Here is a 27,692-nt window from a genome sequence, read left to right on the forward strand (position 1 = left end):
TTTGATGAATAACAAAAAGCCACTCAGGAAATTCCATGGGCCACCCAGAGAGTAGACATCCAAGTATGCAGGGCAGTTAGTATCCGAGGCGAAGTTCATCGCTTACCCACGCAGCCCGCAGCTTAGCCCCGCCCCATCCTGCAGCCCAGACTCCACCTCCGCATAGCCCCGCCCAACTACATGCTAAGGCCCCGCCCCTCACACTATGGGGCTTCCGATTGGACGGCTCTGCGGGGGTGTGACCGGAAGAGGCGAATCTGAGCGGCGCAGGCCTGAACCGCGGTGTGCCGCGGACATGGCGGAGCGCGGGAGGAAGCGGCCTTGCGGACCGGTAGGTTCCCGGTGGTACTGAGGGCAGGGTCGGGGCTGGGGCTGGGGCTGGGGCTGGGCCCGTGAGAACGGACAGCCTAGGGACGCGTGGTGGGGATGGCCCGCGCGTCTGGCTCCTTGTCCCGAGGCCCCGAAGCCTGCACGTGCCACAAGCTGGTGGCCCATTGGGCGCCTGCAGGAACGCAATCCTGAGGCGGGAGCGCCGTCGGCGAGGCTGGGGCCAAAGTCCCCGCAGCCCTCTCCGGGACTGGATTCAGGAATTGGGACTGTGTTCTCATCCTGAGCCGTTCTGTGCCTCAAGTCTTCTGATTCTCAGGGGACTGTGGGCAACCTGATGTGGGTGCCTCAGTTTCCCTTTTCGTCTCATGAATTCGTCGTGGCAGGCCTGAGCTAGGCACTGGGGGTACAGTAGGCCCCTGGCCCTTGGCACAGCAGTATGTGTGGTTTCCTGGCTGCCTTACCACCCCGATTGGAGGAACAGGGGGGCTGTGAAGCAGCAGAGGTGGCCCCTCCAGACGGACCCATCAGCCTCACGCTTAGCCTGCTCCTCCTCCAGGGTGAACACGGACAAAGGGTTGAGTGGCGAAAATGGAAACAGCAGAGTAAGTAAGGGCCGCGGTGGCGAAGAGAGCCCGTGTCTACCCTTACTCCAGGCCATCTAAGCGGTGCTGCCTGAGCCTGTCCTGTAGGACTCACAGCTCCCCATGGGGGAGGTTGGGGTGCTGGGCTAACACACTTCCTTAGTCCCCACCAATCAGGCTGTTCTCTTACCCAGAGAAAGAGGAGAAAAAGAAGTGGAAGGACCTCAAGCTGACCAAAAAACTGGAGCGACAGCGGGCACAGGAGGAACAGGCAAAGCGCCAGAAGGAAGAAGAGGAGGCAGCTGCCCAGAGGGAGGACCTAGGTGAGCCTGGGCCTTGGGGAAGTGCACAGGCGGCCCACAGTGGCTGCACTGTGGCAGAACAGAGTGTGGTATCTGGAAGAGCCCTCTAGTGACCACTGGGCTCGGATATCTTGTCCTGATAGAGAAACAGACCCTAAAGGGGAGGACAGTCCTAACTTCAGGTGGTTTAAGCCAATGAATATTAAACATTCCATCTCTTAGCTGTATTCCTCTAGGGCCTTATCTTAATTTTTTTCTTTTTTTCCTCTCAGTTTTGTGGTTGTGGGCAAGCACTGTACCACAGCTATAACTCCTACCCAGAACGTGTGCGTTGGGGATGGAGGTTGAGCCAAGGTTCACTATGTAGTCGAGACTCCCCACAGACTCGCAGTCCTTTCGCCCTTGCTTCCCAGGTGAAGGGATTATCGGTGTGTGCTACCTCAGCTGGCTTGGTACAGCATAATTTTATGAGTTTTTTTGCATTAATGCAGAAATCCTCAATAAGACACTGGCAGACAGACTGCAAGAAGATTGTACACCATGATTAAGTGAGATTCATCCCAGGGATGCTGGGATGGTTCAACATACGTAAATTCATGAATGTAATGCACCATATTTAACAGAGCCAAGGATAAAAATCATATGATCATCTCAATAGATGCAGAAAATGCTTTTGACAAAGTCCAGTACCTGTTCATGATAAAAGCCCTACAGAAAATTGGAATAGATGGTCTTTATCTTAACCTGATAAAAGCCACCTATGATACACCAACATCTGACATCATACTAAATGGAATTTTTTGTTTGTTCTTTGTTTGTACTTGGGATTAAACTGAGGGCCATCACTTGTGTTTATTTTTTTGTTGTTGTTTTTTGAGATGAGATCTTGATAATTGCCCAGGCTGACCTCAAACTCACTTTCCATCTTCCTGCCTCAGCCTCCCAGAGTTCTAGGGTACAGGTGACTGCTACCTGCCAGACAGGCACTTATGCCGCTGAGCTAAATCCCCAGCCCCTCCCGCCTTTTTTTTTTTTTTTTTCATAATATTTTCTTGAGTTTGTTCTGTGCTTTGATTTCATTTTTCATTCAATTATTTTGCTTTCTTTATAATGGAAAGGTTGCTTTATTTTCCGGTCATAAGTAATACAGGTTCAAAACTACAAAAAACTGTAAAGAAGGAAAATCTTTGTGAACAGTGATGAACATTATACCCACTGGCGCAGCAGAGGGATGTACCTTGGCAGTTTATAGCAGCGAGCCTGGTTATGTGCGTCCTTGCACCTGGATTAGGCCTCTCAGCCCTTCCATGTCCATGCTAACAGAGTGGATCTTCTTTTCTTCAGGGCCCCAGCTGTGGAGGTCAGCAGCCACGGGGACAGTGTGGCAGTCATCAGTGCCAGGGAGCTGGGGAGCCCTGCCTGGGCCTGGGAAACTGTGGGAGGGGTGGGATGCGTTGGCTCCTCTGGAGCCAGCAGGCCTGACCCCTGGTGTCAGCTGCCTGCCATGGCACTGATTTGACTTCTCAGGGCTACAGACTTCTGTCTTGTAATGGGGACAGGGCGCTGGTTCCAGGATTCCTCACACCATGGACCTCAAAATCTAAAGATGTTCATATTCATATGTCCTTGACATAACAAACAGTATAGTGTTTGCTCTACACAGTTCTCTTATACACCTTTTGCCTTTGTGTGTCTTTCTGAGACAGTTTTGCTGCATAGTTCAGCACTTTATAGCCCAGGCTGGCCTCGAATTCACAGCAGTTCCTCCTGCCTCAGCCTCTTTAGAGCTGGGATTACAGGCATGCACTACCATGCCCAGCTTTTTGTTGTGTTTTTTGAAACAGGATCTCACTATGCAGTTCAGGCTGGCTTTGAACTCACAGAGAGTTCTGTGAGCTCTTGCCTCAGCCTCCTGTTTTGACAGCTGAGGGAGTAAAGGGCAGGGCCAGGATGTAAACTTAGGCCAACGTTCCCAGCCACCCTCTGGCCTTGCCCAGTGGTCTGTCTTGTTCAGAGGAATCTAGAAAAAGTCACTGTATCTGTTTTCCTCCTGGAGGGACTGAAGTCCAGAAGGGAGCTGGATCTATTTTGCTAATTTCAGAATTCCTCCAGTTGAACTGGGTGTGGTGGTGCACACCAGTAATCTCAGTACTCTGGGAGGCTAAGGCAGGAAGGTCACAAGTTCTAGTCTCACCTAGGCAACTTTGTAAAACTCTCTCAAAATAAAAGTAAAAAGGGATGGGGATGTAGCTGAATACAGAAGCCCTGAGTTTGATTCCTAGTTACACACACATACCCAGTTGAACAGTTCTCTAACTCTAGACCCTGGAAAAAGGAGGGTGGGGTGGGATTTGGCCTGCTGGGCTGACCAGGAGTGCCCCTCCCCTGCCCAGGACGGCCCTACACCCTGAGTGTGGCCCTGCCAGGCTCCATTCTGGACAATGCCCAGTCACCCGAGCTCCGTACCTACCTGGCTGGCCAGATTGCCAGGGCCTGTGCCATATTCTGCGTGGATGAGGTCGTGGTGTTCGATGAAGAAGGCCAGGAAGCCAAGTGAGAGGCCCCCCGGGGCTGTGGGGCTCGGGAGGAGGAAGGGGACAGTGCCCTGCCCAGCTGCCGGGCTCCTCCTGGGCCTTATGTGGCCTGTTGTGACCCTCAGGGGTCAGGCTGTGTGGGAGGGGCCTTTGGTAGTGCTGGGGATCGAACTCAGGGCCCTGCACGCTTAGCCCCTAAGTGTCCCCACCCCCAACAGCCTTCCATCTTGTGTCCTGTTTCTGCCCAGGTCTGTGGAGGGCGAATTCAGAGGAGTTGGCAAGAAAGGGCAGGCATGTGTGCAGCTGGCTCGCATCCTGCAGTACCTGGAGTGTCCACAGTAAGGCGGTGACTTCCCGGAGTGTGGGCTGGGGCACTCAGCAAGGAGGTCAGCTGGTCACCCCGAGACCCACGTCCTCCACCAGGTACCTGAGGAAGGCGTTCTTCCCCAAGCACCAAGACCTCCAGTTCGCAGGTACTGAGCACCCGGCGCTAGTTCACCACCCTGTCCTGGGATGAGGACGAGGCCCTCCTCCTCATCCTCCTGTGCTCCTGGCCCAGGCCTCCTGAACCCCCTGGACAGCCCTCACCACGTGCGTCAGGACGAGGAGTCTGAGTTCCGAGAGGGGGTCGTGGTAGACCGGCCCACCCGGCCGGGCCACGGCTCCTTCGTCAACTGTGGCATGAAGAAGGTGGGACCCGGAAGGCAGGCTGTGGTGTGCCTTGGGGAGACCATAGCTGAGGGGGGCAGGCAGGGAGGTGTGGGAAGACCTGGAATCAAACCTGCCTGTGGCATCCCGGTTGATGCAGACCTGGGCCGGCGAAGACCCCACAGTGGCCCGGGGCCGAGGCCAGCAGCAAATGCCCTGTTGCTGCTTTGCCTATTTGTGGGGCTGGGGTTAAACCAAGGGCTCTAATGTGCCAAGTTTGTGCTTAGCCACTGAGCTACACTTCCAGCTTCACTGTGTTGTAAAAAGCAAATCAGGGTGCCGGGGATATAGCTCAGCAGCACATCATGTGCCCGGCAAGGGGTAAGGGCCTGAGTTAAGAGTCCCAGTACCAAAAAAAGACAAATCATACTCGGTCCTGGTGCCACCCCTGCAATCCTAGCACTCAGGAGGCTGAGGCAGAAGGATCACTAAGTTTGAGGCCAGCTAGAGCTACATAGCTTAAGGCCAGCCTGAGCTGCATAGTAATACTGTCTCAAAAAACCTCCACAATAACAAAGCAAGTCATGGAATCCCAGCACTGGGAGGCTGAGGCAGGCAGTTTGTAAGTTTGAATCTAGCCTCGAGAATGTAGTGTCTTAGCAAGAAGCTATCTCAAAATAAAAAATAGAAATGGCTGAGGATGCAGGGCAGACTAGTATTCCCAGTACTCCTAGGAGACTGCGGCAGGAGCACCACAATTTCAGTACAGCTCAGCAAAAGTGCTGGGTTCAACTCCAGTACCCATAGGGAAAGAAACCATTTGGGCTCTGCTGTAGCACTTTGCAGAGCCAGGTTGGGGATGGTTTGCTCTTTGGTCTCCTAAATGCAGAGGCCGACATTGTGAGGTGTGTGGGCCTCCCCTCTCTAAAAGATCAGACCAGAGAGCTGGGCGTGGCTTGCAATCCCAGCACTCAAGAGGCTGAGGCAGGACGATTGTTGCAAGTTGGACACCAACCTGGACTACAAAGTGCGCTCAAGGCCAGCCTGCACTGCAGAGCAAGACCCTGTCTCAAAAAGACCCTCCCCCCCCAAAAAAAAAAATCAGACCAGAAGTCACCAGCTACAGTCAGATCAGGGTTAGGCCCTGGCTGGCTTCAAACTCATGGAATTCCTTCTGCCTCAGCCTCCCGTGTGCTAGGTGTGCACCATTATATCCAGCTGTCATAAGTGTTTGGTGGAAATGGTCTTCTGTGAGGGGACTGCCCCAGTGGCCTTGTTTGGAGAGCCCAGGCCTGCAGCCCCCACTTTCCAGAGTCACAGGGAGCAGTGACCCCTGCTGGTCATTTGGGGACACCACCCTTTTCTTCTGGCCTCTCCCCAGGAGGTGAAGATCGACAAGAACTTGGAGCCTGGACTTCGAGTGACCGTGAGACTGAACCAGCAGCAGCTCCCAGGTATCCGGAAGCATCCCTGGCTCCTGCCATGGCCTGGCCAGCTTCAGGACAGAGCCCCTCTGTCCCTAAGCCCTCGCCGCATCTTCACAGCCTGTGTTGCCCCCAGAATGCAAGACCTACCGGGGCACGGTCGTGTCCTCACAGGAGCCTCGAACTAGAGCCGGGCTCTACTGGGGCTACACCGTCCGGCTGGCCTCCTGCCTCAGTAAGTGCACCCGTCGTCCTCTGCATGGCTGTCCGACCCTGTCAGGGACCCCTGCTTGACCCGGAAGCCAGGCCAGGCCCTCGTCTTACCAGGCTGTCATGTCCCGGGTGGGCGGGTGACCTCACTAAGTCAGAAGTTCCATATTCCTGGTGCCCTCTGCTTGTTCCTTGGACCCAGCCCGGGCTTGGCCTCTGCTGTGCCCTCCTCGTCCTCCTCAGGGCAGTGCAGGGGCTACATGTGGTGCCAGCCACACCAGGAGGCCACCGTTGACCCCTCCCAGGTGCTGTGTTTGCCGAGGCCCCCTTCCAGGACGGGTATGACCTGACCATCGGGACATCGGAGCGTGGCTCGGATGTGGCCTCTGCTCAGCTGCCCAGCTTTCGGTGGGTGCCAGGGCTGGAGCCTATTGGGGGCCTGGCTGTCCATGGCAGGGGGCAGTCAGGGGCTTTGCTTATTCGGGCCCTGGTGCATGGGTGGTGGCCTTGTCTCTGTGTCAGGCACGCTCTTGTGGTGTTTGGGGGCCTCCAAGGGCTGGAAGCCGGCGTGGATGCTGACCCCAACTTGGAGGTGTCGGAGCCCAGCGTTCTGTTTGATCTGTACGTGAACACATGCCCAGGCCAGGGCAGTCGCACCATCCGCACGGAGGTGAGCCTGTGCGGGACCTCAGCTGTTCAGGGTGCTTTGTAGCTACCTTCACTGAAGGACAGGACTCTGTGTACCCAGCAGGGTCCTATGGGCCCAGGCGGGGTCATTGGGTTGGTGGCTTGCTTACCCCTCCCAGGACCTCTGCTCCCTCAGCTGTGCCACCAGTGTTCCTCTGCTGCCTGGTTCTGTGTGACTATGCACGTGGATGTGGGGGGACAGGTGGCCAGAGGAACTGTTCTTGTGGGCAGTGTGCTAGGTGAGCCCCAGTAAACTCAGTGGTGACACCTGTGTCCCTAAGCCCCTACCTAAGCACACTGAGCCTGCCAGCCACACATACCCACCACAGGACCAGGACTCCCCTGCCCAGAGGCAAAGACCTTGCTGCCACCCTCACACTGAGAAGCAGGGCAACCCCAAACCTGCTCATCGCCTCTCCAGGGACCTTGGGAGTGGCCAGGCTGTGGAACTGGGCAGGAACTAGGAGCCAGTCCCCAGCTGTTGTCTGTTGTCCCCAGGAAGCCATCCTCATCTCCCTGGCCGCCCTGCAGCCCGGCCTTACCCAGGCAGGCACCCGGCCCACTTGAAGGTTCACATAGGACACAGACAAGCAGGTGTGGAACCTGGCGGGGCTCCTGTGGGTCACCTGAGACAGCCACTGCCCAGTCTCCAAAAATAACCGGCTTTAATGCACTGCGGCCCCCATACCTCAGTCCCGGGCCTGCGCCTCACTTGCCACCGGTAGTGATGGCCTTGACGGTGCCCGCCCGCGCCAGGATGTTGGGCACGAAGAGCAGCCCCGAGGCCCGCTCAATGCTCTCGATGGGCACCAGGAAGCGCTCGAGTGGGATGGCCTCATCCACTGGTGCATTGGGCAGCACGTAGGAGCGCAGCTCAATCTGCCCAGCCGCAGCCTCCAGGATCAGCACCTTGAAGAAGTGTGTGGGCACTGCCACGTGATTCTTGCCGATGACCTGGTACTTCACATAGGACTTCCCGTCGGCCTCCGTCCTGCGGGCACACCCAACACTCGTGGCCGGAGTCTCCAGGAAGCCTGCTCTGCTCTAGCTCCGGCTCTGCCCTCCTACCAGGCCTCCCCCACCCTCACCCTGACTGCAGGGCTCCGTGCACTGCGTGACTCTGTCCTTCTACTTCCCGCACAGCCAGAGGGCTGGCAATAAACGCTGCTGGAAGTAGCAGGCCAAGTACACCTTCCACTTGTCCCTGGGATACTTGATTACTGTTTGTCTTTCCTGGTGGCAGTGTACCAGGTGGGCACGGCCATGGCAACTGAAATCCCACGTCTAGCACAGAACCAGGCACATTGTCAGTCACTGGTCTCACCGTGCAGTTTAGGCTGGACTTGAATTCACAGCAGTCTTCCTGCCTCGGCCTCCTGGGATTACAGGGGCACAGCACAGTACCTGGCCACATACATGGCTTCTGGCACCAATCTCAGTGGGCACTTGCTGGTGGAAGTTTATCAGTGCCCGAGATACCACCTGAGCTAGCCTGCACCAAGCCCTTACCATGTCCCCCATCTGTAAGGTCACGGGCTTTAGTCTCATTTTATGAGGGAGGACACTGAGACCTCCTGCCCATGGCACCAAGGGATCAGGCAGTAGGGTCTGGGTGCCATCTCAAGCCTCCAGACTCCATTCCTTGCTCGGCCTGGTCCTCAGTAGAGCAGGGAAATTAATGACCCTAGCCAGGTCTCAGGCCCCAACAGCTGGGACAGGCAGGGGGACAGAGGCTGACCTGAGGGCAGGAGGAAAGCCCTGAGCAGAACAGACAGCAAGAGGGCCTGGCAACTTGGGGACCTGTGTGATCCCATCCATGCAGAGGAAGCATGGGTGGAGTGGGGTGGCAGGGGTCACGGAGCAAGGACATTTGGGGCTGGGTACCCTTTGGTACAGAAAAGGTGGCCTAGGAGGCCACCCAGGGGCCTCTGGCTGCTGAAGTGCAATGGGACTGCATGTGGTGCACCCGCATAAGCCTAGCACTTGGGAAGCTGAGGCAGGAGGACAATCACTGCACAATAGAGGCCAGCCTGGGCTGCCTGATGGGATGGGTTCAAGATCAGCCTGAGCTACCCAGCAAGACTCTCAGAAAAACAAAAAAAAATTTTAAAGTGGACTGGGAACCCAAGGGAGGGAGACAGACTAGCCAAGAAGATGGGTGAACAGTGCCCAGGTGCCAACTTGGGGTGCAGCCTGTCTGTGACCTCACCTAGGCAGGAAGAGCGGCCCAGTGCAGACATAGACGTTCTGGTAGGAGCGTGTCAGGCTGCGGCTGTACTTCTCCAGGTTGTTCCAGGCGTTCTGGTTGAGGTGCGGTACCTGGGGAGCAGAAGAGGGGACTCAGGTGGACATACTAGTCCCACACCCCTCCCTGGGGCCAGGTGACCACAGGGTAGAGTCTGGGCAGGGCTGATGGGGGTACTGGGCTCCCTCCAGCCGTGGCTCCTGCACCCTGGGTCTTTTAAGTCTTGTCTCAAATCTAGAGGAGTCTTCCCCTCCTTTTCAGGAGACACCTGTGCAGCCTGGGCTTTCCAAGCTAGGGAAATGGGTACAGGCCGGAGTCATGGGGAAAGACGTCCAGCCGGAGGCTTGAAGCTACTGCCAGAGTCTCCTTCAGCCCACATGCACTGAGCGCCACGTGCGGGTGGAGGTGGGGTGGTTTGGCCTGGGTGGTGGGATTGCCACTGGCACCCCAACTACGTGCCCTTGCTTTCCTAATGAGGCTGGAAGGCAGCCTGCTACCTTAGCTCCTCCAACCCAGCCACCTGGGGCTGGGGATGCAGCTCAGCGTTAAGACACTTGCCTAGCGTGCTGGCGGCCTGGGTTCAATCCCCACTGCTACCAAAAAAACAGTAATTAACGCGGCGTTATGATGCATACCTGAGGCCATCCTGGGCTATACAGCAAGACTGTCTCAAAAACAAAAACAACTGCCTGCGTGCGCCTGCCGCTGTGACACGAGTTCCCGCCTCATAGCCAACAGCCCACTTTGGTACCTCAACCCTCTGCAAGCAAAAACTGAAAGATAGCACCACCCGCCGGTCACGAAGGAGATGGAAGGTCACATTAGCGTCCAGGGCTCAGAACCCCTGTCTGAGCCCAAATCCGGGTTCTGGGCCTGCACGCCGGGCCCTGGGCTCCTCCCCACCCCCAGGGCTCGGCAGAGCGGGGCGCTGCAAACCTGGGGCGCGACGTTGCTCAGGTAGAAGGTGTCATCCATGGCCTTCTGGCTCCAGCGGTGGTTGGCGGCGGCGGCGAGGTGGCCGCGGTCGAAGCCGCTGCCGCGGAAGTCGGCATTGGTGGCGCGGTGGTACTTGTGCACCGAGTCGTCCTCGCGGAAATCGCACGCTTGGCGGTCGCCGTCGCCGCGGAGCCGCTCGGGCCGCAGCTGCTCGACCACCCAGAGCGCGCCGCGGGTGCGCGGGTCGTAGCACAGCACGTACGACTCCCGGCTCTTGAGCTGCGCCACCCCGGGCAGCCCGTACTTGGCGAGCTCGCCGGGGCCCAGGCTGGCCGGTCCCCCGGGCACCGCGGGCAGCTCAGCCGCTGCCGCCACGGGCAGCACTGGCAGGCGGCCCAGCAGCCCCGGCGCCGCCCGCGCCTCCGGCCCGCGCCGCCGCCAGCGCTCAGCAACAGAGCCCAGCCCCGCACCCAGGGCCAGTGTCACGGCGGCCCGCAGCGCGCTCATGGCACCACAGCCCGGACCGCGCGCTGCGCCCTGCGTGGCTGAGACCGAGCAGGGCTGGAAGAGGGGGTACTGTCCTTCCGGTCCGCTGGCAAACGCTCTCCAGAACTCCGGAGCCAAAACCTACGACGGTGGGACCGGCCCCCACGTGGGCAGCCCCCTTTCTTTGCCCTTTTAAGACCCAGGTCAAGGGGTGTGGCTCTGTCACCTCAGCTCTTGATTGGTCGCATTCAGGTATCTGGCCCCGCCCAGGCTGTGGAGCTTGCCCTCTGCGCATGTGCGAGGACCTACTCGGTGCTCTAAAGTGCTTTCACACTACTTCATTTAATCCTTAAAACACGTGAAGGAGACCTAGGTGGCAGAACAAGTACAGGGTCCCAGGTCTGTCAAACTCCAGTCTGCCCTCACCATGACTCCATCAAATAACCCAAGTGCTTTTCCACATCAAATTAATCAGGAAAAAGATAAGAACCCCTTGCCTTCTTAGAGTGTTTACAAGGGGCCTGCTGAATGCATCTCTGTTCTGGTTCAGCAAAGGGGCATGCTGTTCTTTTTGTCTTTTTTGGGACGGGGTCTTGCTATGCAGTTCAGGCTGGCCTTGAGGTCACTTTGTAGCCCAGGCTGGTCTCGATCTCGAAACAATCCTCCCACCTCAGCCTCCAAGTGCTGGGATTATAGGTATGAGTCACTATGCCCAGCAGTTGACTGTTTTTTGAGACAGGGCTTCACTATGTAGTTCAGGGTGGCCTTGAACTCATAAAGTAACTAAGGCTGGTCTGAACCTCTGGGCAGTCCTCCTGCCTCAGCCTCCCAAGTACTGGGATGACAGGCATTCACTACCACACCTGGCCTGGACAGATTTTGTGTGTGGAAACCTGGAGTCGAACTTAGGTCCTCAGGCTTGCCTGGCAGGTTCTGTGCCACTGAGCTACATCCCTGGCCCAGGCACATTATTCTTATAGACAAATTTATCACCCAGCCTCAAACACCATGAGAAAGTTGCAAAGGAGATGGCTGCTTCTCCAGAGGGCTCCCGCGGTGCTCCAGTGAGAGCTGCTTCCTCCTCCTTTTACCATCAACCCAGGAGGAGGAGGAGGAAGAAAACTAGAGAGCAAGAGAACGCAACTGCCTTGGTTATGGCCTTGAAAGGGTCTGGGAAGAATCACGGAGGAAGTGACCCTTCTGCTACATCTCCCAAACTTCGGGCAGTAACTGGGGTGGCATTCTCTTCCTCCACTTCTATTTGATGGTCCCTGAAAGCCCAGTTCCCCTACTGGGAGAGGCGCTTTTTGTTTGAATACCATAACACACATGCACCCAGGTCAGGTGCCCTGGGGCCCTCTAGTGGAGACCAAAGTAAATCCTAAAATCAGGGCCCTGGAGGATAAACGCAGGGAGCAGTAAATGCTGCCCCCTGGGCAAATAACCTTAAAGACCCTACTACCTCCTGCATCCGAGACAGCACCATCTCAGGTCTAAAGATAAGGAAGGCCCTACTGACAACCGAGGGGCATGAGCTTTTCGAGCTCCTTGTAACAGTCCTTACCAACTCCAGTCTTGGTGCCAACACTCAATGGGGGGTGGAGGTTGGTGCCGGACTCTATACTGGTAAATCTGGCCATGGTGCCCACCTACCAGGGTACCCAACCCACTCGCCCTCCTTCCCAGATCCCCAAAGATGCCAGTTGGTTCTCGGTTTAAAAGATGCCCGTTTTTATACTCTTAACAGCCAGATTTGCCATTTCTTTTTGTCTTTGAAAACCCTCATGCCCAGGCCTCTCATGAGCTGGGCTGGGCCGTGCCACCCTGAGCCATGGTACCGCTCCTGCCTCAGCCTCCCAAGTGCTGGATTACAGCCAGCTGCTACCACACGCGGCTCTCAGCACCGTTACCGACCATCCCTTTTCCCAGTGTTCTTGGCACCGTGGAAAACCCACTGACGTGTTTTGGGTTTGTGTGGGCTGCTTCTGTGCACACAGGAGGGATGAGTGGGACCCAGGAGCGTGCACCACTCAGCACTCACTCTGCCCTGACCACACCCCACCGTGCACTGACTTGGGCTCCCGCACAGCTGTACTTGGTTCTGTGCCGCTGGTGGAGTCTGCATCGTTTTCTCCATGGCAGAGGATAGGGGCCAGCAGAGGAACTCTCTTCCTCTTCTCAGGCAGACAGCTTTTGCTTCTTCCTCTTGTCCAACTTCTCCCAACCAGGACCCCAGGGCCATCACCCCGCAGTCGCATGAGGGGCATCAGTGTCTTATTCCTGACCTTCCAGGAAGACCTGTCAACCTCTACTGGGCCATGCCGCCAGCCACGGAAACCTCGCCTTGAGGTCCATTCTTTTTGTTTGAGACAGGGTCTTGCTATGTCATTCAGGCTGGCCTCCCAATTCAGTGATCCTCCTGTCTCAGCCTCCCAAGTACTGGGATCACAGCTGTGTGCCACCACATGGCTCAATTTTTTTTTTTTTTTTTTTTTTTTTTTGGATATGTATAGTTCAGGCTCGGAACTATGTAGCCCAGACAGGCCTCAAACTCGCAGCAATCCTCCTGCCTCAACCCCAAGAGTGCTGGGACTGACTCAACCATTTTCGAACTCTAAATGTATTTGCCACGTGATTGAGCAGTATGATCTCCTTCCCACATTCATGAAGGTGGCGCTGACACTGAGACAGAGGGGCTGAGCTGGCCGCTCCAACATGCATTCCCAACCACCCTCTTAGGCCACGGCCACTGTCCCTGCCCGTGTCTCAAGAGGTGCCAGTCCCTCATGGCACCAGCACCCACTGCAAAGAACATAGGGTTTATTAAAGAATTCATCACCCACAGCACTGATTCTGAGGACAAAACAGACAGGAGACAACAGCCGACACATTCCGACCCTCTGCACAGGGACCGAGACTGCACAAGCTTTGTCTCATGTCCCAGACAGCGTCCCACGCAGGAGCAGCAGGCACTGCCTGTGACCCCCTTAGGAGTCCAGGAGGAGTCAGCCAGGCCAGGTCCTTGCCATGGCAACACTCTGGGAGGCTCTACCTAGTGTGAGTCCCTGGACCCTGGACCTTCACCTCCAGGACAAGGACAGTGCACTGGATGCAGAGCTCCCGTGAAGTAGATCGGAAGCTGTGATTCAAGTAGTATGTTCCCAGGCAGGGAGATAAGCTGGGCCAGAGGGGATGCAGGTGCCCCGGGCAGTGTCTGCTGGGTCCTGTTGGTGGCCCATGCCTCGGGCAATGGAGGGGCAAAGCTGGCTGAGCCACTAGCTGAGTTCTGAGGGAGACTGGTGGGCAGGACTGTCCCTGCTGTGTTTCCAGATCTCTAAGTCTGGCCAAGACACTGACCCTCTGGTCACCTTTACACTGGTGCCATTAGAGCTTGCAGCCTCCTGGCCAGAACCTACTAGAAAACCAGGTCCTCGAGGAGCTTGGGAAATGGACAGACCGCGTCTGCAACTCCCTTCTCCATTCCCAGCAGCCTCCCCCTCCCAAAGCACTTGCCAATCTGCAATAAATAGGCAGGAGTCTGAATAAATAGTAAAGGCCTCCCAGATCCTGGCTTGGGAGAGGCAGCCAAGAGGAAAGTGCAGAGTTCTGCACCCCCAGCAAGGGCCTGCCCCAAACGGCTCAGACCCGAGGCCCCTGGACCCAAGCCTCCAGCCAGCATAGAACTCAGCTGATGAGGGCACCACCCCAAATCCTGCAGGCTCCAAGCAGCTGACAAGACTGTCCCTGCTCCTGTGGCCACAACTGCCTGCGTGGGGCACAGGGACACCAAGGCCCAGACAGGCTTTTCTGGTGCCTAGACACAGGCCACAGGTTCTGTTCCACCCGGGCTGAGGCTTCCTGGGTCCCAGCAGACCTGCAGGAACCAGGTTGACAGCAACTCTTGGAAGCACTTGACACGGTGCCCTTTCCCTTCAAGGCATGAAGGCTCCGAGGAAGCCTCCAGGGCATCAGCTCTCCGGCTTCTCTGTCCCCCACCACGGGCAGGACACAGGTGGCAGGTCACAGCTTCCTGGGCCACCAGCCCTTGGCGCCTCTGGGTTTCCAGATCTCCAGTGCTTCCGAGGAGTCTGTGCTGGGGGTGGCCCAGGAGCCTAGCCACTCCAGGGACCTGTGAGCCACGCCCTTCATTCTGCCTCCAGGTTCCCTTCCAGCCAGAGGAGGGAGGCAGGAAGAGGCTCCAGATAAGGCACCCCGGAGAGAAAGGCAGGGGAAGGGAAAGGCAGAGGGAGGCAGTCTCGGCACCCCTGGGAAGAGGCGGAAGGAGACAGAGGCAGAGGCAGAGGTAGAGAGAGAGAAGGGGAAGCTGGACCCTGGGGACACCCTCGCCCAACCTGAGCACCCAGACACGTCGGGGATAGATTCTGGGCTGATACTCCTCAGCAACACACACGCTCAGTGGGGGACAGAGGGCTGGGGCTGGGCCTGGCAGTCATTTGCCTCCTTTGGAGTCCCCTCCCCATGGAGAAGCCTGAGCACCAAGTCCCAGAATTGGTTTCTGTCCCACTTGCCAAGCACCCCCTGACCAGCAGCCAGGTGAAGACCAGAAACAGGGAGGGACAAGGAAGGGGGCAGACAGAGGCAGGAGGGACTCTTGCCAGCCTCCTTCTGCCTGGAACAGCCCCCAGCCCTGCTTGACAGCCTGGGCAGAGGGGCCCGGGCCAGAGCAGGGAGGACACCTGGGCTTGGTGGCTGAAGAAGACGGCACAGCGGGCACCGGAGGGCACAGCCTGGGTGGCAGGAGCCAGAGCACCCAGAGCAGCTGCATCTGCAGCAGCCAAGGGCCAGGGATGCCCAAACCCCAAGACCTAGGGCACAGGGTGGGCGGCTGCTCTCCCAGACCCAGCCTCTCGCCTCCAGGCTACTTGGAGTCCTGCAGCTCCTTGGCCTTCTGTAGGATCTGGCAGACATCTGTGATGGGGTAATCCTGGCACGGGAAAGCCCAACAATGCGCCCCTGTAGCAGCTTACCCTCGCCACCTCCGCCTCAGCCACACCCTCCACCCTGGGACCTGTGGCCATGCTGTAGGCCCCACAGCTGGGGCATACTCCTGACCCCGAATCCCATCAACTCAATCAGCCTGCAGGTGACAGCCCCGAGGGTCTCACATGTGTGCAGGACCAGGCCCACCCTGCTCAGGACCCGATGCTCAGCTTGTGCCTGAGCACTGGGCAGGGCTGCTGTGAGGGCACCTGCTTCAGGGCCTACGTTCCTGATGTCACTGAGAAGCAACCCCAGCCAGGCGCTGGGGAGGACACTGGAAGAAGCGCCATCAGCTCCTGGACCCAGGCTCTTAGCCATTGTGCTCTGCCCCGGGGCTGACGCCACGCTGGGCCATGTCCCGCTGCACCCTAGGCGAGCTGACTCGTGGGCCATGTGCAGACCAGAAGCCAAGGCTTTCGCTCAAGACCATGCAACACTCAGGCCAGCAAGGGCCGGGAGTCCAAGACCCCGAGCCCCTGCTGCCCACCCCCACCCTGGCCTCAGCCCGCAGGGGGATGGCAGTGTCTGACTGGAGGCCGAGGCCGGGCTCCCCTCCAAGCACCCTCACCTGCAGGAGCCGCATGTTGACTGTGAAGTCCCCTTCCAGCAGCTGCTCCCGGATCAGGCTGTGAGGAGAGAGCTGCTGAGGTCCTGAACTCTGGGCTGCTCTGGTACAGGCCAGCCAGGACTCCGGTTGGGTGGCGCTGCCTGAATCCCAACCCACCCCGCCACATCAGGCCCTTCGGCTCACTCACATGAGCATGGCGCAGCAGACAAGGAGGAGGAAGTCAAAGCGGTTGCCATCCGCGAAGAGCGAGTCCCAGATGCGGATGACGTCAGGCAGCAGGAACTCCTGGGACAGCAGCAGCGTGAGCCAGCGGAATGCAAAGAACTGGGGCCTGATGTTCTGCTCTTGCTGGGGAGACAGCGGGGGCCCAGCCATGCGTGAGTGTCAGGGACAGCAAGAGGGCCGGGGACATGCAGTGGGCAGCCCCGCCACTCCTCTAAAGAAAGGGCAGCTGCACCTGCTCCGGCCAACACAGTCAAATCTGATTTTCCAGAGCATCCAGAAAGCCTGACTGCTGTGAGCAGCAGATCTGGAAACCATGGCCCCGATGCCTCAGAACACCTCAGAACACCAGGTCCCAATGCTGGATCTGCAGACATGCATGGTGACTGCCTCCAGCAAGGCCAAAGTATCCATCCCTTATTTATCATCTAATGACCCCTTGGGGCTCCTGTCCCCAAAAGGGGTGGCCCCGGTTTTGAAGAGATCGTGCCACAAAGCAGCAGATAGCATGGCACCGTCTGTTGAAGGTTTTCTCTCTCTCAGCACTGAGTCTGTTCCTATGTCAATACCCACCTTTCACTGTCTGGTTTTCTGAAATAAACACAGATGCCATGAGAATTTTCAAAAATGAAGTTACTACCTTTTTTCCTTTTTAACTTTTTGAGACCAGGTCTCGCTACACAGTCCCAGCTGGCCTCATGGTTGTGGCCAGTGTAGGCGGGGTGGGGCAGGCCCAGGCCTCACCAGCTTCAGGTAGAGCTCCGAGTCCTTGTCCTTCAGGGTGGAGTACACCTTCTCCATCTTGTAGGTGATGCCGCACTGCGAGTCGTCCAGGCTCTTGATGAAGTTGTCCCGGATCTCAGCCATGAGGTTGGTGAAGCAGAAGAAGGTGTCTGCCTCGGCGTGCTCTGGACAGAAGGCCCGGTGTGGGAAGGGTGGCTCCCAGTCACCTTGGGACCCTTCCCCACATCGCCCCAGGCCCTACCCTAATGGCGTGGCTGACCCCTTGCTGTGTCCTTGAGCCCTGTGTACCCCAGATTGAGGACCCCACCACATCCTTCCCACCCTGAAACACTGTCCTATCCTTCAGCAACGTATTTTCAAATTGGGATTTTTTTTGGAGACAGGGTCTCATTATGCAGTTCGGGCTGGCCTTGAACTCATTATGTAGCCCAGGGCCACCTCCCCAGCGTGCACTACCACTGCCGGCTCAAATTGGGATTTAAATCTCATCCCTTTCACCAGCAATCAGGCTGCATCAACATCAGCACCCTAAGGCAGAGGCGGAAGGGCTGGGAGGCCTAGGAGGTGGCAGTGGTACACAGCCTGACAGCCCCTCCGAGGCCTCCCTCCAGAGCCTTAGGGGCCGGCTACCTTTCCACTCGCTGCTGGGGTCCGTGGCGAAGGTGTAGTACAGGGGCCCCACGATCTCGTTCATGCCCTGCACGTAGGCGATGCCAGGGTTGAGCTTGGCGTAGATGAACAGGATCCGCTCCACCACCTCCCAGTGGGCCTCGCAGCCGTTGGGCAGCACCTGGTACTCGCTCAGGGCCTGGGGCGCTGTGCTCTTGTGCGGGGAGCTCATCTGCGGGCACAGGTGCAGTGTCAGTCAGGGCCAGCTTTCCAGCAACTCCCACACTCGGCTGCTGGGAATGTGTCACCACCACCGGAGCACACGCAGTCCTCTGCGTAGTGCCATCAGCTTCAGACACCAAAGCTAGGGGCACGGCGGGGGTAAGGGGGGTGCTGAGCAGAATTTTCTGGATGATGAAATATTCTGTATCTTGACCCACATGAAAAATCTAGTACAGTTTGCTTCATGTATATTATGCCTCAATTTCAAATAGATACTTTAAACAGACCACTGGCCAAGACTCTTCAAAAGATAAGCGGGCAGGGCTGGGGATTTTTTTTTTTTTTTTTTTTTTGTCTTTTTCGTTTTTGTTGGTACCAGGGACCAAACTCACGACTGCCTGCTTGCAAGGCAGGCGATTTATGGGGCTGGGGATTTAGCTCAGCGGCATAAGCACCTGCCTTGCATGTGTGTGGTCATGAGTTCAATCCCTGGTACTGGTAAAAATACAAAAAAAAAAAAAAAAATTGAAAAGCGGGCAATGCCCATAATCCCAGTATTCCTGGGGCCAAGGCAGGAGGAGTTTTGCAAATCCAAGGCCAGCCTGAACTACCTAGCAAGACCCTGTCTCACCCCACCTACACACAAAGTCAACTGGTGGGGTGAGTGGAGACTTGTTTCAAATCAAGAAACTGAACAAACTGCCAGGCGTGGTGGCACACACCTGTAATCCCAGCACTTGAGAGGCTGAGGCAGGAAGGTCTCTGAGTGAGGCCCAAGTGAACTATACAAGACTCTTTATCAAAAAAAAAAAAAAAAAAAAAAAAAAAAAAAAGAAGGGGGCTGGGGATTTAGCTCAGTGGCATAAGTACCTGCCTTGCAAGTAGGCGGTCATGAGTTCGATCCCTGGTACCGATAAAAAACGAAAAAGACAAAAAAAAAAAAAAAAAAAAAAAGGAAGAAAGAAAAGCTAAAGAAACAGCATATGCCTTGTTTGAAGCTCAGTTTGAAATAAAACAATTAATTTACCCTTTTGGGGTTTCGGGGTTTAATGGGAATTGAACTTTACACTGGGGATGGTCTTTACACCAAACTACATCCTAAGCCTTGTTTTATTTTTCAAGCCAGGATCCTACTAAATTGCCCAGGCCAAGTTCGAACTTATGATCCTTCTGCCACAGCCTCCCAGACTGCTAGAACTATAGGTATGCAAAACCACACCCAGCTTTTTTGAGACAGCCTTAATATGTAGCCTGGACTAGCTTCAAACTCACAGCAATCCTCCTGCCTCAGCCTCCAGAGTGCTGAGATGACGCATGGCCCTGCCTGACCACCAAAATTAGGCCTGGCCTGGCAGCAGGTATCCCAGCTGGTGTCAGCTGTGCGCTGGTCCTGGGTGATGCTTGGGACTGGCTCCTCTCTCAGTCTCCTGAGTGCCGGCATTGCAAGTGTGCACCACCACACCGGCCCACACCTGGTCACTGCGCTAACCCAGCTGACTCCAGAGGCCATGTTCCATGTCTGGTGGCCAGGCGGCCCCAAGGGTGCCCGGGTTCCCCAGCTCTTGGGTGACCTGCCCTCTGTGAGCTTGCCCCAGCCTCCAGCCAATGCCACAGCCAAGCAGGGCTTCGAGGATGCTGCCTGCCTGGTGATCAGAGTCCCCAAAGGCCAACTTCGACTTTAACCCCCGAAGTCTAGGGGGCTCAGGGACTAGGGGGTCTAGGGGGCTCAGGGACAAAGCAGGCCAAGTTTCTCTGCTGCTATGATCAGGTGCAATGGTGACAGTGGGTCATAGTACAGCACTGGGACCCCAACTCCTATAGTAAAAGGACTTGAGCCCACCCCTGCCTCACCCTTCAGCTAAGCGAGCAGCTGCCCATGTCACCCACTCAAGCCCTGACACCTGAGGTGGCTCCCCAGGACCCCAGCCTTTCCACAGGCTCATGGGGCTGGGATAGGCTGGGTCTGCCTCGATGTGCTGCAGTCACAGATGGTCCCTGGGGAAATGAGCCTCCATAGTCCTGTCTGCCTCCAGCCAGGAAAGACACACACAGAGACAGTTTCTCTACTGATGGGGACAGTGACAAGGTTGGAGCCACAGGCCACTATCCCACTGAACACCGGAATAAGGGAATACACGGGTCTGGCTACGAGCAGCCTCTCCAGACGTGCACACATCTGTGAGACTGGGGTCCCCCCTATAGGCTATGTTACCTCCGCTCCTGAGTGTCCCGCATCCATCCCTGCTGCACACTGGGCCCTCCCACCACCCACCTTGACTGACCACAGCCACCGTCATGCTCCTATCACACAATCACAACCACAGTCCCTTGCTCAGAGCTTTTGCTACCTCAGGACAAAAAGCAACAGCAGGATGAGCCTGACCCTGCCTCCAGGAAGCGACAGAGCCAAAGCTGCTCCAGGTGAGACCAGCAGCCTGTGGGCTTAGGTGACAGGAAGCAAAAGGCTGCTGGGGGAATACGGGGGCCCAGGCTGGCTCTTACATTCGTTACCCCACTCCGGTTCCGTGCTACCGTCTGAGATTTCAGAGTTGTCTGTTCCACCCGCTTGCGGAGGGTCTCAAATTCATTCTGGGGGTCCAGGATGAGGAGGCAGGGGTACTCAGTAGCCCTCTGGAAGAAGGAGATGTCTGGGCACAATCTCCTGTCAACAAGAGGGAACAAGGGAGATTCCAGCCATTCCACCACCATCTGCCACCCTAGAGGCAGCTCCTGATTGACTTTTTTTTGTGTGTCTTTTTAAGGCAGAGTCTCGCTATGTGGTTCCGGCTGGCCTTGGACTCACTTTGTAGCCCAGGCTGCCCTCGAACTCCCAATGATCCTACCTCAGCCTCTTGAGTGCTAGGATTACAAGAGTGTGCCCAGCCTGATTGACTCTTTTAACAGGAAAGTTTCATCTAAAAATAAGTATTAGTTTTTAAAAAGTAATAGTCACTGGGCTCTGTGACACGTTCCTCTAATCCCAAGAAGGCTGAGGCAAGAGAATCGTTGTGAGTGGGAGGCCAGCCTGGGCTACACAGTGACAACCTCAAACAAAAAGGAATGGTTAGGCTAGGAACGTGGCTGAGCTCCAGCCTTGCACGTACAAGGCCCTGAGTTCAATCCCCAGCACCACCAAAAAAAAAAAGTAAGAGGAACAGTGATTGTGTCTGATACACCCACACCTTACACATCATAAAGATCCCCACAGGAGAGTACATCCTTTAAAGTGTGTTTAAAGTCACGCAGCCTCACCCTTCTCTCACACCTCATACACCTCTCCAGTCAAAATGCCCGACGGGGCCGAGGCCAGGGCGTGGAGCTCAGCCCTGTGCTTGCCAGCTCAAGGCCCTCAATTTGCTCCCCAGCACCAAAAGGTGAAATGCAGAAGCCAGGGGTGAGGCTGGAACTGTGGTTCGGTTTGTAACAGCTGAAGAGTTCGGGTTAGGCAGCACACCGCACACCCGGACACTACATCTGCCATGGAAGAGGCCAGCACAGCAGGGTGGAAGACGCAGCCTGACCCAGCTTCTAACCGCGGCAGACATCGGGCCTTGTGCCCATTTCTCAGACTCACGCACAATGCATCATATGTCGACTCTCTGCAAACACAGAACACTATGCCACCTCAGCATCGCACGCGCAGGACCTGCATCTCCAGCCCCTCCCCAGAGCCACTGAGGGACCAGGCTCTCGAGCCCCAGCCATCCAGTGAACACAGGAGCGGGAAACCTCTTCCCCCAGGGTCCCTGGAGCCATGTCAACAGGGGCGCGGGCTGCAGAGTGGCATAGGGGGCAGAACTCCTTCCTCTGCAGCTGCTGCTCTGCTCCTTGCAGCCTGCTGTCACCTGCTCTAACACACGGACCGTCCTGCCTCTCCCAGGGCACAGACTGGCTGTGTGGCCGGAAGTATTCCCTGTTTGCCGATCCCAGCCCTGATCCCAGCCCTGATCAGGGTGCCTGGGTTCCGTGAGAAGTAGCTGCACTGCACCTCACCTGGCCCACGGCAGGCAGACTCCCTGGGGACCCAGCGATGGCCCCTGGAAACACGCACAGGTGGCAATGCACGACTCGGGACAGGGACTGTGACCAAGGAGGGTGTGCCACTCAAGGGCCTAGCAGGTGCCCCGGAGAACAGGAGGAGATCCTGGGACCCTGCTCTGCCAGCCACCAGGGATGAGGGGGGCCCCACAGGATGCCAGGACCAGCGTGCCCTTCCCACCCACCTGTGAAGATCCAGACACACACACGCGCGCGCACACACACACCCTTAGCATGCACCTCCTCCTCCTGTGTCACAGGTAAAGTCAGATCAGACAGCAGCTGACTACTGATACAGCCCTACTGGGAGAGCCAATGGATACACCACAGAGCTCTCAGCCACCGCTGCCCTGGGGAGGAGGCTCCTGGGAGGTGCCCCACACCGGAGCACGACATGAGGTGCAGCAGCTTCCTGGGTTTCTCTCCCAAAGGAAAAACCTGCACCTTGTCACTCACACTTACTAAAACACTATGCGCCTGACCCTGCTGCTCCTCAGCTGAAACCCTTGCATGGCTGTGCCACGCCCGGGACTCAAGTCCAAGGTCCAGCCCTGCTCCCCACTCCAGCCTCCTCCCCAAGGGCTCTGGGCTTCCCAGCCCCAGTCACAGTGCCCCACAGCCCCTCCCTCTGCCCCAGTCTCCAATCCTGCAGCCCTCAGCTGGTACCACTCCTGCACAAGGCAGCCCTGCTCCCCTGGCAGCCAGCACCTCCAGCAGCAAACACCTTGTGCACGCCAGCTACAAGAAGGTCTTGGTGGGCCACGGTTGCCTGGCACCTGCCTGTCTGCCCAGGGCTCAGCCCTAGGGCCCTGGGTCAGAGCTGCAGAAAGTGCCAGAAAGCTGAGGGCCAGTGCCAGCCCCCGCCAGCACCTTACCGGACATCTTTGTCAATCTGCAGCAACACCTCGTTGTCCCTGAAGTACGTGTTCCACCGACTGTCAGGGCTGGGGTTCAGAGGCTGAGGGGACAAAAGCAGCTGCTTGGCACAGACTGTTCTTTTTCTTCTTTTTCTGTTCGAGACGGTGTCTCGAATTGTAATCTAGGCAGACACTGAACTCACTATGTAGCCCAGGCTGGCCTTGAACTAGCAGCGATCCTCCTGCCTCACCTCCCAAGAGCGGGGATCCCAGGGTGACACCACTTCGTTGGGCTGGCACAGGCCGTCCTCCAGCCATTCTTCCCTCCACTGCTCTGGCTGCAGAGCGCTGCACAGAGCAGATGCTCTCCAAACGCCGCTGAGTGCGCATGAGTGAACACGCTATCACTGCGCCTCTGCAAACCCCACTCGCTGGCCTGTGTGTCACTGACTCCAGGCCTCAGAAAATGGGCCTGGGAGTGGTCATCTATGCTGCCCACGCTGGGCGCATGTGGGAAAGAGGTCAGATACGGGGGACAGGACCTAGACAAGCAAATTAGCTGCTCTCCTGCCCACCTCAACTTTCCAAATGCACAACTGGAGTCCCGACCTCCAGGAACTGGGCCAAGGGTTGAGGGGCTGCTGGGTATTGCATACCATGGACCACACCAGGCCTCTGCCACGCAGAAAGAAGGCGCTGGCAGGATCAGGGAGGAGGGAAACCAAGCTGCCCCACTCTATCCACTCACGTGGTCCTCAAAGGTCACATCCTCCCTGGACGCTCCTATGTTGGCCTTGGCGATGCCAGGCTGGATAATCATTTCCCTCAGAAACTGGGCGTAGAGCTCCCTGTGGGAGAGAAGAGGGGAGAGGGTGATGCCAAGGCCTGGCCAGGAGAAGCAGCAGCAGGAGCCAGGCTCTCCCATCTGCTGCAGCCCACAGTCTCACCTCTGTTTGGCCAGGATGGACGTCCATGAGGCTCTCTCCAAGGGGAGGTAGTTTAACAGGATCTGCACAGAGGACAGCGGTACGGCTCTGGCGCTGGTCCGTCCCCTCCAGGGCCCAGTGAAGGCTTCCGGAAGCCCGGAGCCAGCCACATGCCCAAGGCCTGAAATGCAGCCGGTGCCCAGGCAGCCTCCCACCCCAGGCCGGCCTTTTCCTCTGCTTTCCCACACGTGCTCTTCCGGATGATAAGAAAAGTGGGTGCTCGCTCGAGGGGCTGGGTACCAGGGCTTGGGTTTGCATCCCTGCTCAGAACTTCACATGGAACACAGCCTGCCCTCTGGGTGTAGCAGGAAACAGGCATCCATGCTGGCAATATAGTGTCCCATGCCCAAAGACATCCCGGAGGAGACAGTGACAGGACAGGACAGGAGAGAACGGAAGAGAACACCCAGAACTTCCCCAGTCAGCTTCCTCAGACAAGCAGGGGACAGAGCAGAGCGGGAGGGAAGGCTGGAGCCCAGCAGCCCACACAAGACCCGAGAGCACAGAGCTGCTCAGGCACACCCACCTTCCAGCAGAGGCACCGCAGTCCACCTTCACAGGGGATGCCTGTGGACACAGTAGGCAGAAGTCACCCCAGGCCAGGCCCAGCACCCCCAGGCCCCCACCTGGAGCCAGCTGGCAGGGAGTAGCATGGGTGGGAAGTACTTCAAGAATCATTCTAAGCTGGATGCTAATTCTGGATGTAATTTCTGTCCTTGGCCCCAGTCCCAGCTCAGAACCCTCTCTGTCTGGAATGTTTTGGGTTTGGTTTGGATTGGTATTTTGAGACAGGATCTTGCTATGCAGTTCAGGGTAGCCTTGAACTCATTAGGTAGCCCAGGGTAGCCTTGAACTCCCAGAGTTCCTCTTGCCTCAGCCTTCTAGGGCTGTAATTATAGGTGTGCGCCAGGACAGCTGGCTCTGGAATGTTGAGGACACCCCTTCTCCTCCAGATGCTCATTATTCCTCCCGGAGCTGCCATTACCAACCACAGGCTTTGCCCGACCTAGATCAGGTTCCCCATTTGTAAATAACAAAGGCTCTGGGACTTCCCAGTGCCACCACGACTAGAATTACATAACCTGGGGATGAATATGACATGTGTAACCACAACGCCTGGATTAGTCCCAGGGGTGGGGCCTCACATCTGCCTGTCATTTCTGGGGCCTGACACAGGGCATGGCATCCAGAAAGAATTCCACTAGTGACCCAGAAACATAAACTAAGCTCCGCAGCTAATTCCTTTGCGCTTTCCAGATGTTACTTCCCTGAGGCAGACTCCTCAGTAGGAGAAATCAGCACAGCGCCCGCACTTTACAGATCGAGAAACTGATCTACAAAGACGCAGTGTTAGGAACTTAAAAATACACATCTGACCTGAGAACCTTTTCTTTCTTTTTCCTATGCTGGGAATCAAACTCAGGGGTGCTCTACTGCAACCCCAGCCGTACTTATTGTTTCATCTGAGACAGGGTCTCACTGAATTGCCCAGGTGGGATTCGAACTTGTATTCCTCCTGCCTCAGCCTCCCTCAGTGCTGGGCAGAGGTGTGCGCCACTGCACCCAGTTTCTTCTTCACCACTAACCACAGGCTGCTTCCCTTTTGCAACCTTAATATTACTCCAGAACAGGAAGACCAGTGTCTCCTGCAAAACCCCAGGAACTGCACAAGAATGGCTGTTGTGACGGTTTCCCTGGTACCCCAAACAGAAGCCAGCGTCCCCCTCTTCTCTGGAATCTGCATGGGGACGGCAGGGACAATCTAAACACCTTCCTCACAAAGACACAAGGGCAGGGCAGTGACAAGGAGCTACACAAACACCGCAGACAAAACAAATACTTTAAAGACAAAAAGCAGGTTATCTCTGTTCTGGAGTTCTGGAATGAGATTAACTGTGCCAGGGCGGGCAAAGTCAAACATGGCCAAGGTTCAGCTCCTTAAAGTCAGTATTCCGAGGCGAGGCCAGAATTTTACCATTAATCAAAGATCACTGGTGCCTTAGTCAGCACAGAGTCCAACCCTGGGCAAAAACCAGGAACTGACCTGCGGCTAGTGAAATTCCTTAATGCAGGAAGGCAGCTGAGAAACGAGGAAAGGCCTGACCTAGATGCAAAGCTTTCCCATTCTAGGGCCAGGTGTGATGAGGCAAACCTATGATAGCAACACTCAGAAGGCTGAGGCAGGAAGACTGCTATGTGTTCAAGGCTAGCCTGAATTATGTGGTGAGACTGTGTCTCAAAAAACTAAAAACCTAGCAGAGTGTGGTGGCACAGTCCCATAATCCCAGCACTCGGGAGGCTAAGGCTGGAGGATTCTTGCAAGTTCAAGATCAGCCTGGGCTACAAAAATGAGCTCAAGGACAGCCTGAATTGCAAAGTGAGACCCTGTCTCAAAAAGACACCTTCCTCTCCCCTTAGCCATTAACACTGCTCTAGCCCAACCTTATAAGTGCACATTGCTGCTTACCACTAAAGCTGAGTTCTCGCAGCTTCTCCAATGCAATTGAGGGCTCTTTCAGGACATCCTGGAAATCTGCGATCCTAGAAAGGAGAGGAGGCCAATAAAGCCCATTCAGACCCCAAGACAACCGAGCCCGCAGCCTGCAGCTCCCTTACATCACCAGTCTCCAACCTGAAGCTTTAGGGAAGTAGAGAACTACACACATTTATTCCTCTAAACCCAGGAACATCGTGCCATAGGAGGGATGGATACTGTTGTCAAGAGGTTCTCAAATGTGTACCACAAAATGAAGCATCTTCTACAAGAGCGCTGGCATTTACTGGGCACCTCCGTGCGGGCAGAGGCTGCCCAATGCGTCCTCACTCCTCGAACTCGACCCCTTCTAGGAGCCAGGAGTAACCTGGCCTGCAGCCTTTGGACCGGTGCAATCTAGCGGCAGCTCTCCTTGCTCATTATAGTACCTCTGGGCCTGCCCTCAGGCAAGGACAAAAGGCTTCAAAAATAAGAGTAAGTCCTGAAGGGAAAGTGACGCGTAAGCAAAATTGTCCCCACGCTGCAGGCTCCAGCCTGGGAGAAGAGGGCAGCCTGGATAACCCAGGTTCTCTAGCGTCTCTAGGAAGAAAAGGGCACAGGGGACGTGGCGCATCTGGGGAGGAGGGTTCCGGGGCCAGGAGACGGGATGGGGGGGCACCGACGTCTAAACGAGTAAGACCCCAGGGCGAAGGCGTCCGGGGTGAGGCAGAAAGAAGGCGCCCCAGGGGCATAGAGGCGTCTCCCCTCCGGCTAGCAGGCCACGGGATACAAAGTGGGAGCCTGCGGCCTGGGGCTCTGCCGGGGAGCAGGGGCGCAGGCCGGGAGCACCCGCGGGCCCTTACCGGCTCTTGTGCAGACTCGACATGGTGTTGACTTCCGGGCCCCCCGGCTGCCTCCGCCGCTGCCGCCGCCGCCGCCGCCGCCGCCCCCCAGGGACGCGGGGCGCTGGCCCAGAGCCTCCGGCGGGAAACCAAACCCGGAGCCTCGCGTTCCGGACTCGTAGCGGGTGCGGGCCCTGCCCCGCCGCTCAGCGCGCTGGAGACCAGTGCCGCTGGGGAAGAAGTGGGCGGGGCAAGAGGCCGCCCGAGCGTGTCGCCCCGCCCCCGAAAGCCCCCTGGGCCCCCCCCCACCTCGCCAAGCCTAAAATAGTCCTGTGCTGAAATGCACAGGCTCCGATTTCTTTTCTTTTTTTTGGAAACAGAGTCTAGCTATGTAGCCCAGGTTGGCCTCGAACTCGCAGTGATCCTCCTGCCTCAGCCTCCGGAGTGCTGGGGTTACAGGTGTACCACGCCATGCTCCACCCGGATTTGTGCTGTTCAGGACTGAATCCCTCGCACCTTCTATATCCGTGACGCTCAGGAACCCAGTAGCTCAATAAACGCTGGAGAGCGAGAGAGACCTGTTTTACTATTGCTTTGACTTTAGGATTTCACAACTTCTGTCATTTAACCATAATTTCAGAACAATAGAAAAAGAGAGCAAGAATTGAGACATCTCTCAGGGAAAGACAATGGGCAGCCTTACAATGATTTTCTGCGGAGGTGACTTTATATGTGCATAATTACCTT

The 27,692-nt window shown here is 56.6% G+C and overlaps 3 protein-coding genes across 3 annotated transcripts; 1 reads left to right on the forward strand and 2 right to left on the reverse strand.

The window, feature by feature from the left end:
- The first annotated feature begins 203 nt into the window (after positions 1-203).
- Positions 204-7,911, forward strand: Spout1 (SPOUT domain containing methyltransferase 1). Its single transcript, XM_003470595.5, has 12 exons — positions 204-331; positions 887-932; positions 1,106-1,234; positions 3,607-3,766; positions 3,996-4,085; positions 4,171-4,220; positions 4,307-4,437; positions 5,777-5,849; positions 5,956-6,054; positions 6,335-6,437; positions 6,552-6,699; positions 7,215-7,911. The coding sequence occupies exons 1-12, from the start codon at positions 206-208 to the stop codon at positions 7,281-7,283; spliced, it is 1,224 nt and encodes a 407-aa protein (XP_003470643.2). The 5' UTR covers positions 204-205; the 3' UTR covers positions 7,284-7,911.
- Endog (endonuclease G) lies at positions 7,365-10,596 on the reverse strand. The gene is made up of 3 exons (XM_003470596.4): positions 9,898-10,596; positions 8,926-9,035; positions 7,365-7,707 (listed from the first exon to the last, which is right to left on the reverse strand). Exons 1-3 carry the CDS (start codon positions 10,402-10,404, stop codon positions 7,425-7,427), a joined length of 900 nt encoding a protein of 299 aa, XP_003470644.1. The 5' UTR covers positions 10,405-10,596; the 3' UTR covers positions 7,365-7,424.
- Positions 10,597-13,186: 2,590 nt separating this feature from the next.
- On the reverse strand, positions 13,187-27,138 carry Tbc1d13 (TBC1 domain family member 13). Its single transcript, XM_003470633.5, has 12 exons — positions 26,967-27,138; positions 26,098-26,171; positions 24,157-24,197; positions 23,592-23,653; positions 23,393-23,492; positions 22,663-22,745; positions 20,252-20,411; positions 17,549-17,759; positions 16,919-17,082; positions 16,140-16,300; positions 15,953-16,010; positions 13,187-15,328 (listed from the first exon to the last, which is right to left on the reverse strand). The coding sequence occupies exons 1-12, from the start codon at positions 26,987-26,989 to the stop codon at positions 15,263-15,265; spliced, it is 1,203 nt and encodes a 400-aa protein (XP_003470681.1). The 5' UTR covers positions 26,990-27,138; the 3' UTR covers positions 13,187-15,262.
- Positions 27,139-27,692: the final 554 nt, after the last annotated feature.

This window comes from Cavia porcellus, unplaced genomic scaffold, assembly GCF_034190915.1.
Source record: "Cavia porcellus strain 051 isolate PalLab524CR breed Dunkin Hartley unplaced genomic scaffold, mCavPor4.1 scaffold_49, whole genome shotgun sequence".
Classification (NCBI taxonomy): domain Eukaryota; kingdom Metazoa; phylum Chordata; class Mammalia; order Rodentia; family Caviidae; genus Cavia; species Cavia porcellus.

Excerpts from the sequence above, each read along its gene's own strand:
- Tbc1d13 (XM_003470633.5), bottom strand. The coding sequence starts at position 26,989 with ATGTCGAGTCTGCACAAGAGCCG. Across the intron at positions 24,198-26,097 it reads GCGAGAACTCAGCTTTAGTG|GCATCCCCTGTGAAGGTGGA; the intron begins GTAAGCAGCAAT and ends CTGTGTCCACAG. Across the intron at positions 16,301-16,918 it reads CGGAGCTCTACCTGAAGCTG|CAAGAGCAGAACATCAGGCC; the intron begins GTGAGGCCTGGG and ends CTGTCTCCCCAG.
- Spout1 (XM_003470595.5), top strand. The coding sequence starts at position 206 with ATGGGGCTTCCGATTGGACGGCTCTGCGGGGGTGTGACCGGAAGAGGC. Across the intron at positions 1,235-3,606 it reads TGCCCAGAGGGAGGACCTAG|GACGGCCCTACACCCTGAGT; the intron begins GTGAGCCTGGGC and ends TCCCCTGCCCAG. Across the intron at positions 6,438-6,551 it reads GCTCAGCTGCCCAGCTTTCG|GCACGCTCTTGTGGTGTTTG; the intron begins GTGGGTGCCAGG and ends TCTCTGTGTCAG.
- Endog (XM_003470596.4), bottom strand. The coding sequence starts at position 10,404 with ATGAGCGCGCTGCGGGCCGCCGTGACACTGGCCCTGGGTGCGGGGCTG. Across the intron at positions 9,036-9,897 it reads TGAGCAACGTCGCGCCCCAG|GTACCGCACCTCAACCAGAA; the intron begins GTTTGCAGCGCC and ends TCTGCTCCCCAG. Across the intron at positions 7,708-8,925 it reads GGGCCGCTCTTCCTGCCTAG|GACGGAGGCCGACGGGAAGT; the intron begins GTGAGGTCACAG and ends GTGTGCCCGCAG.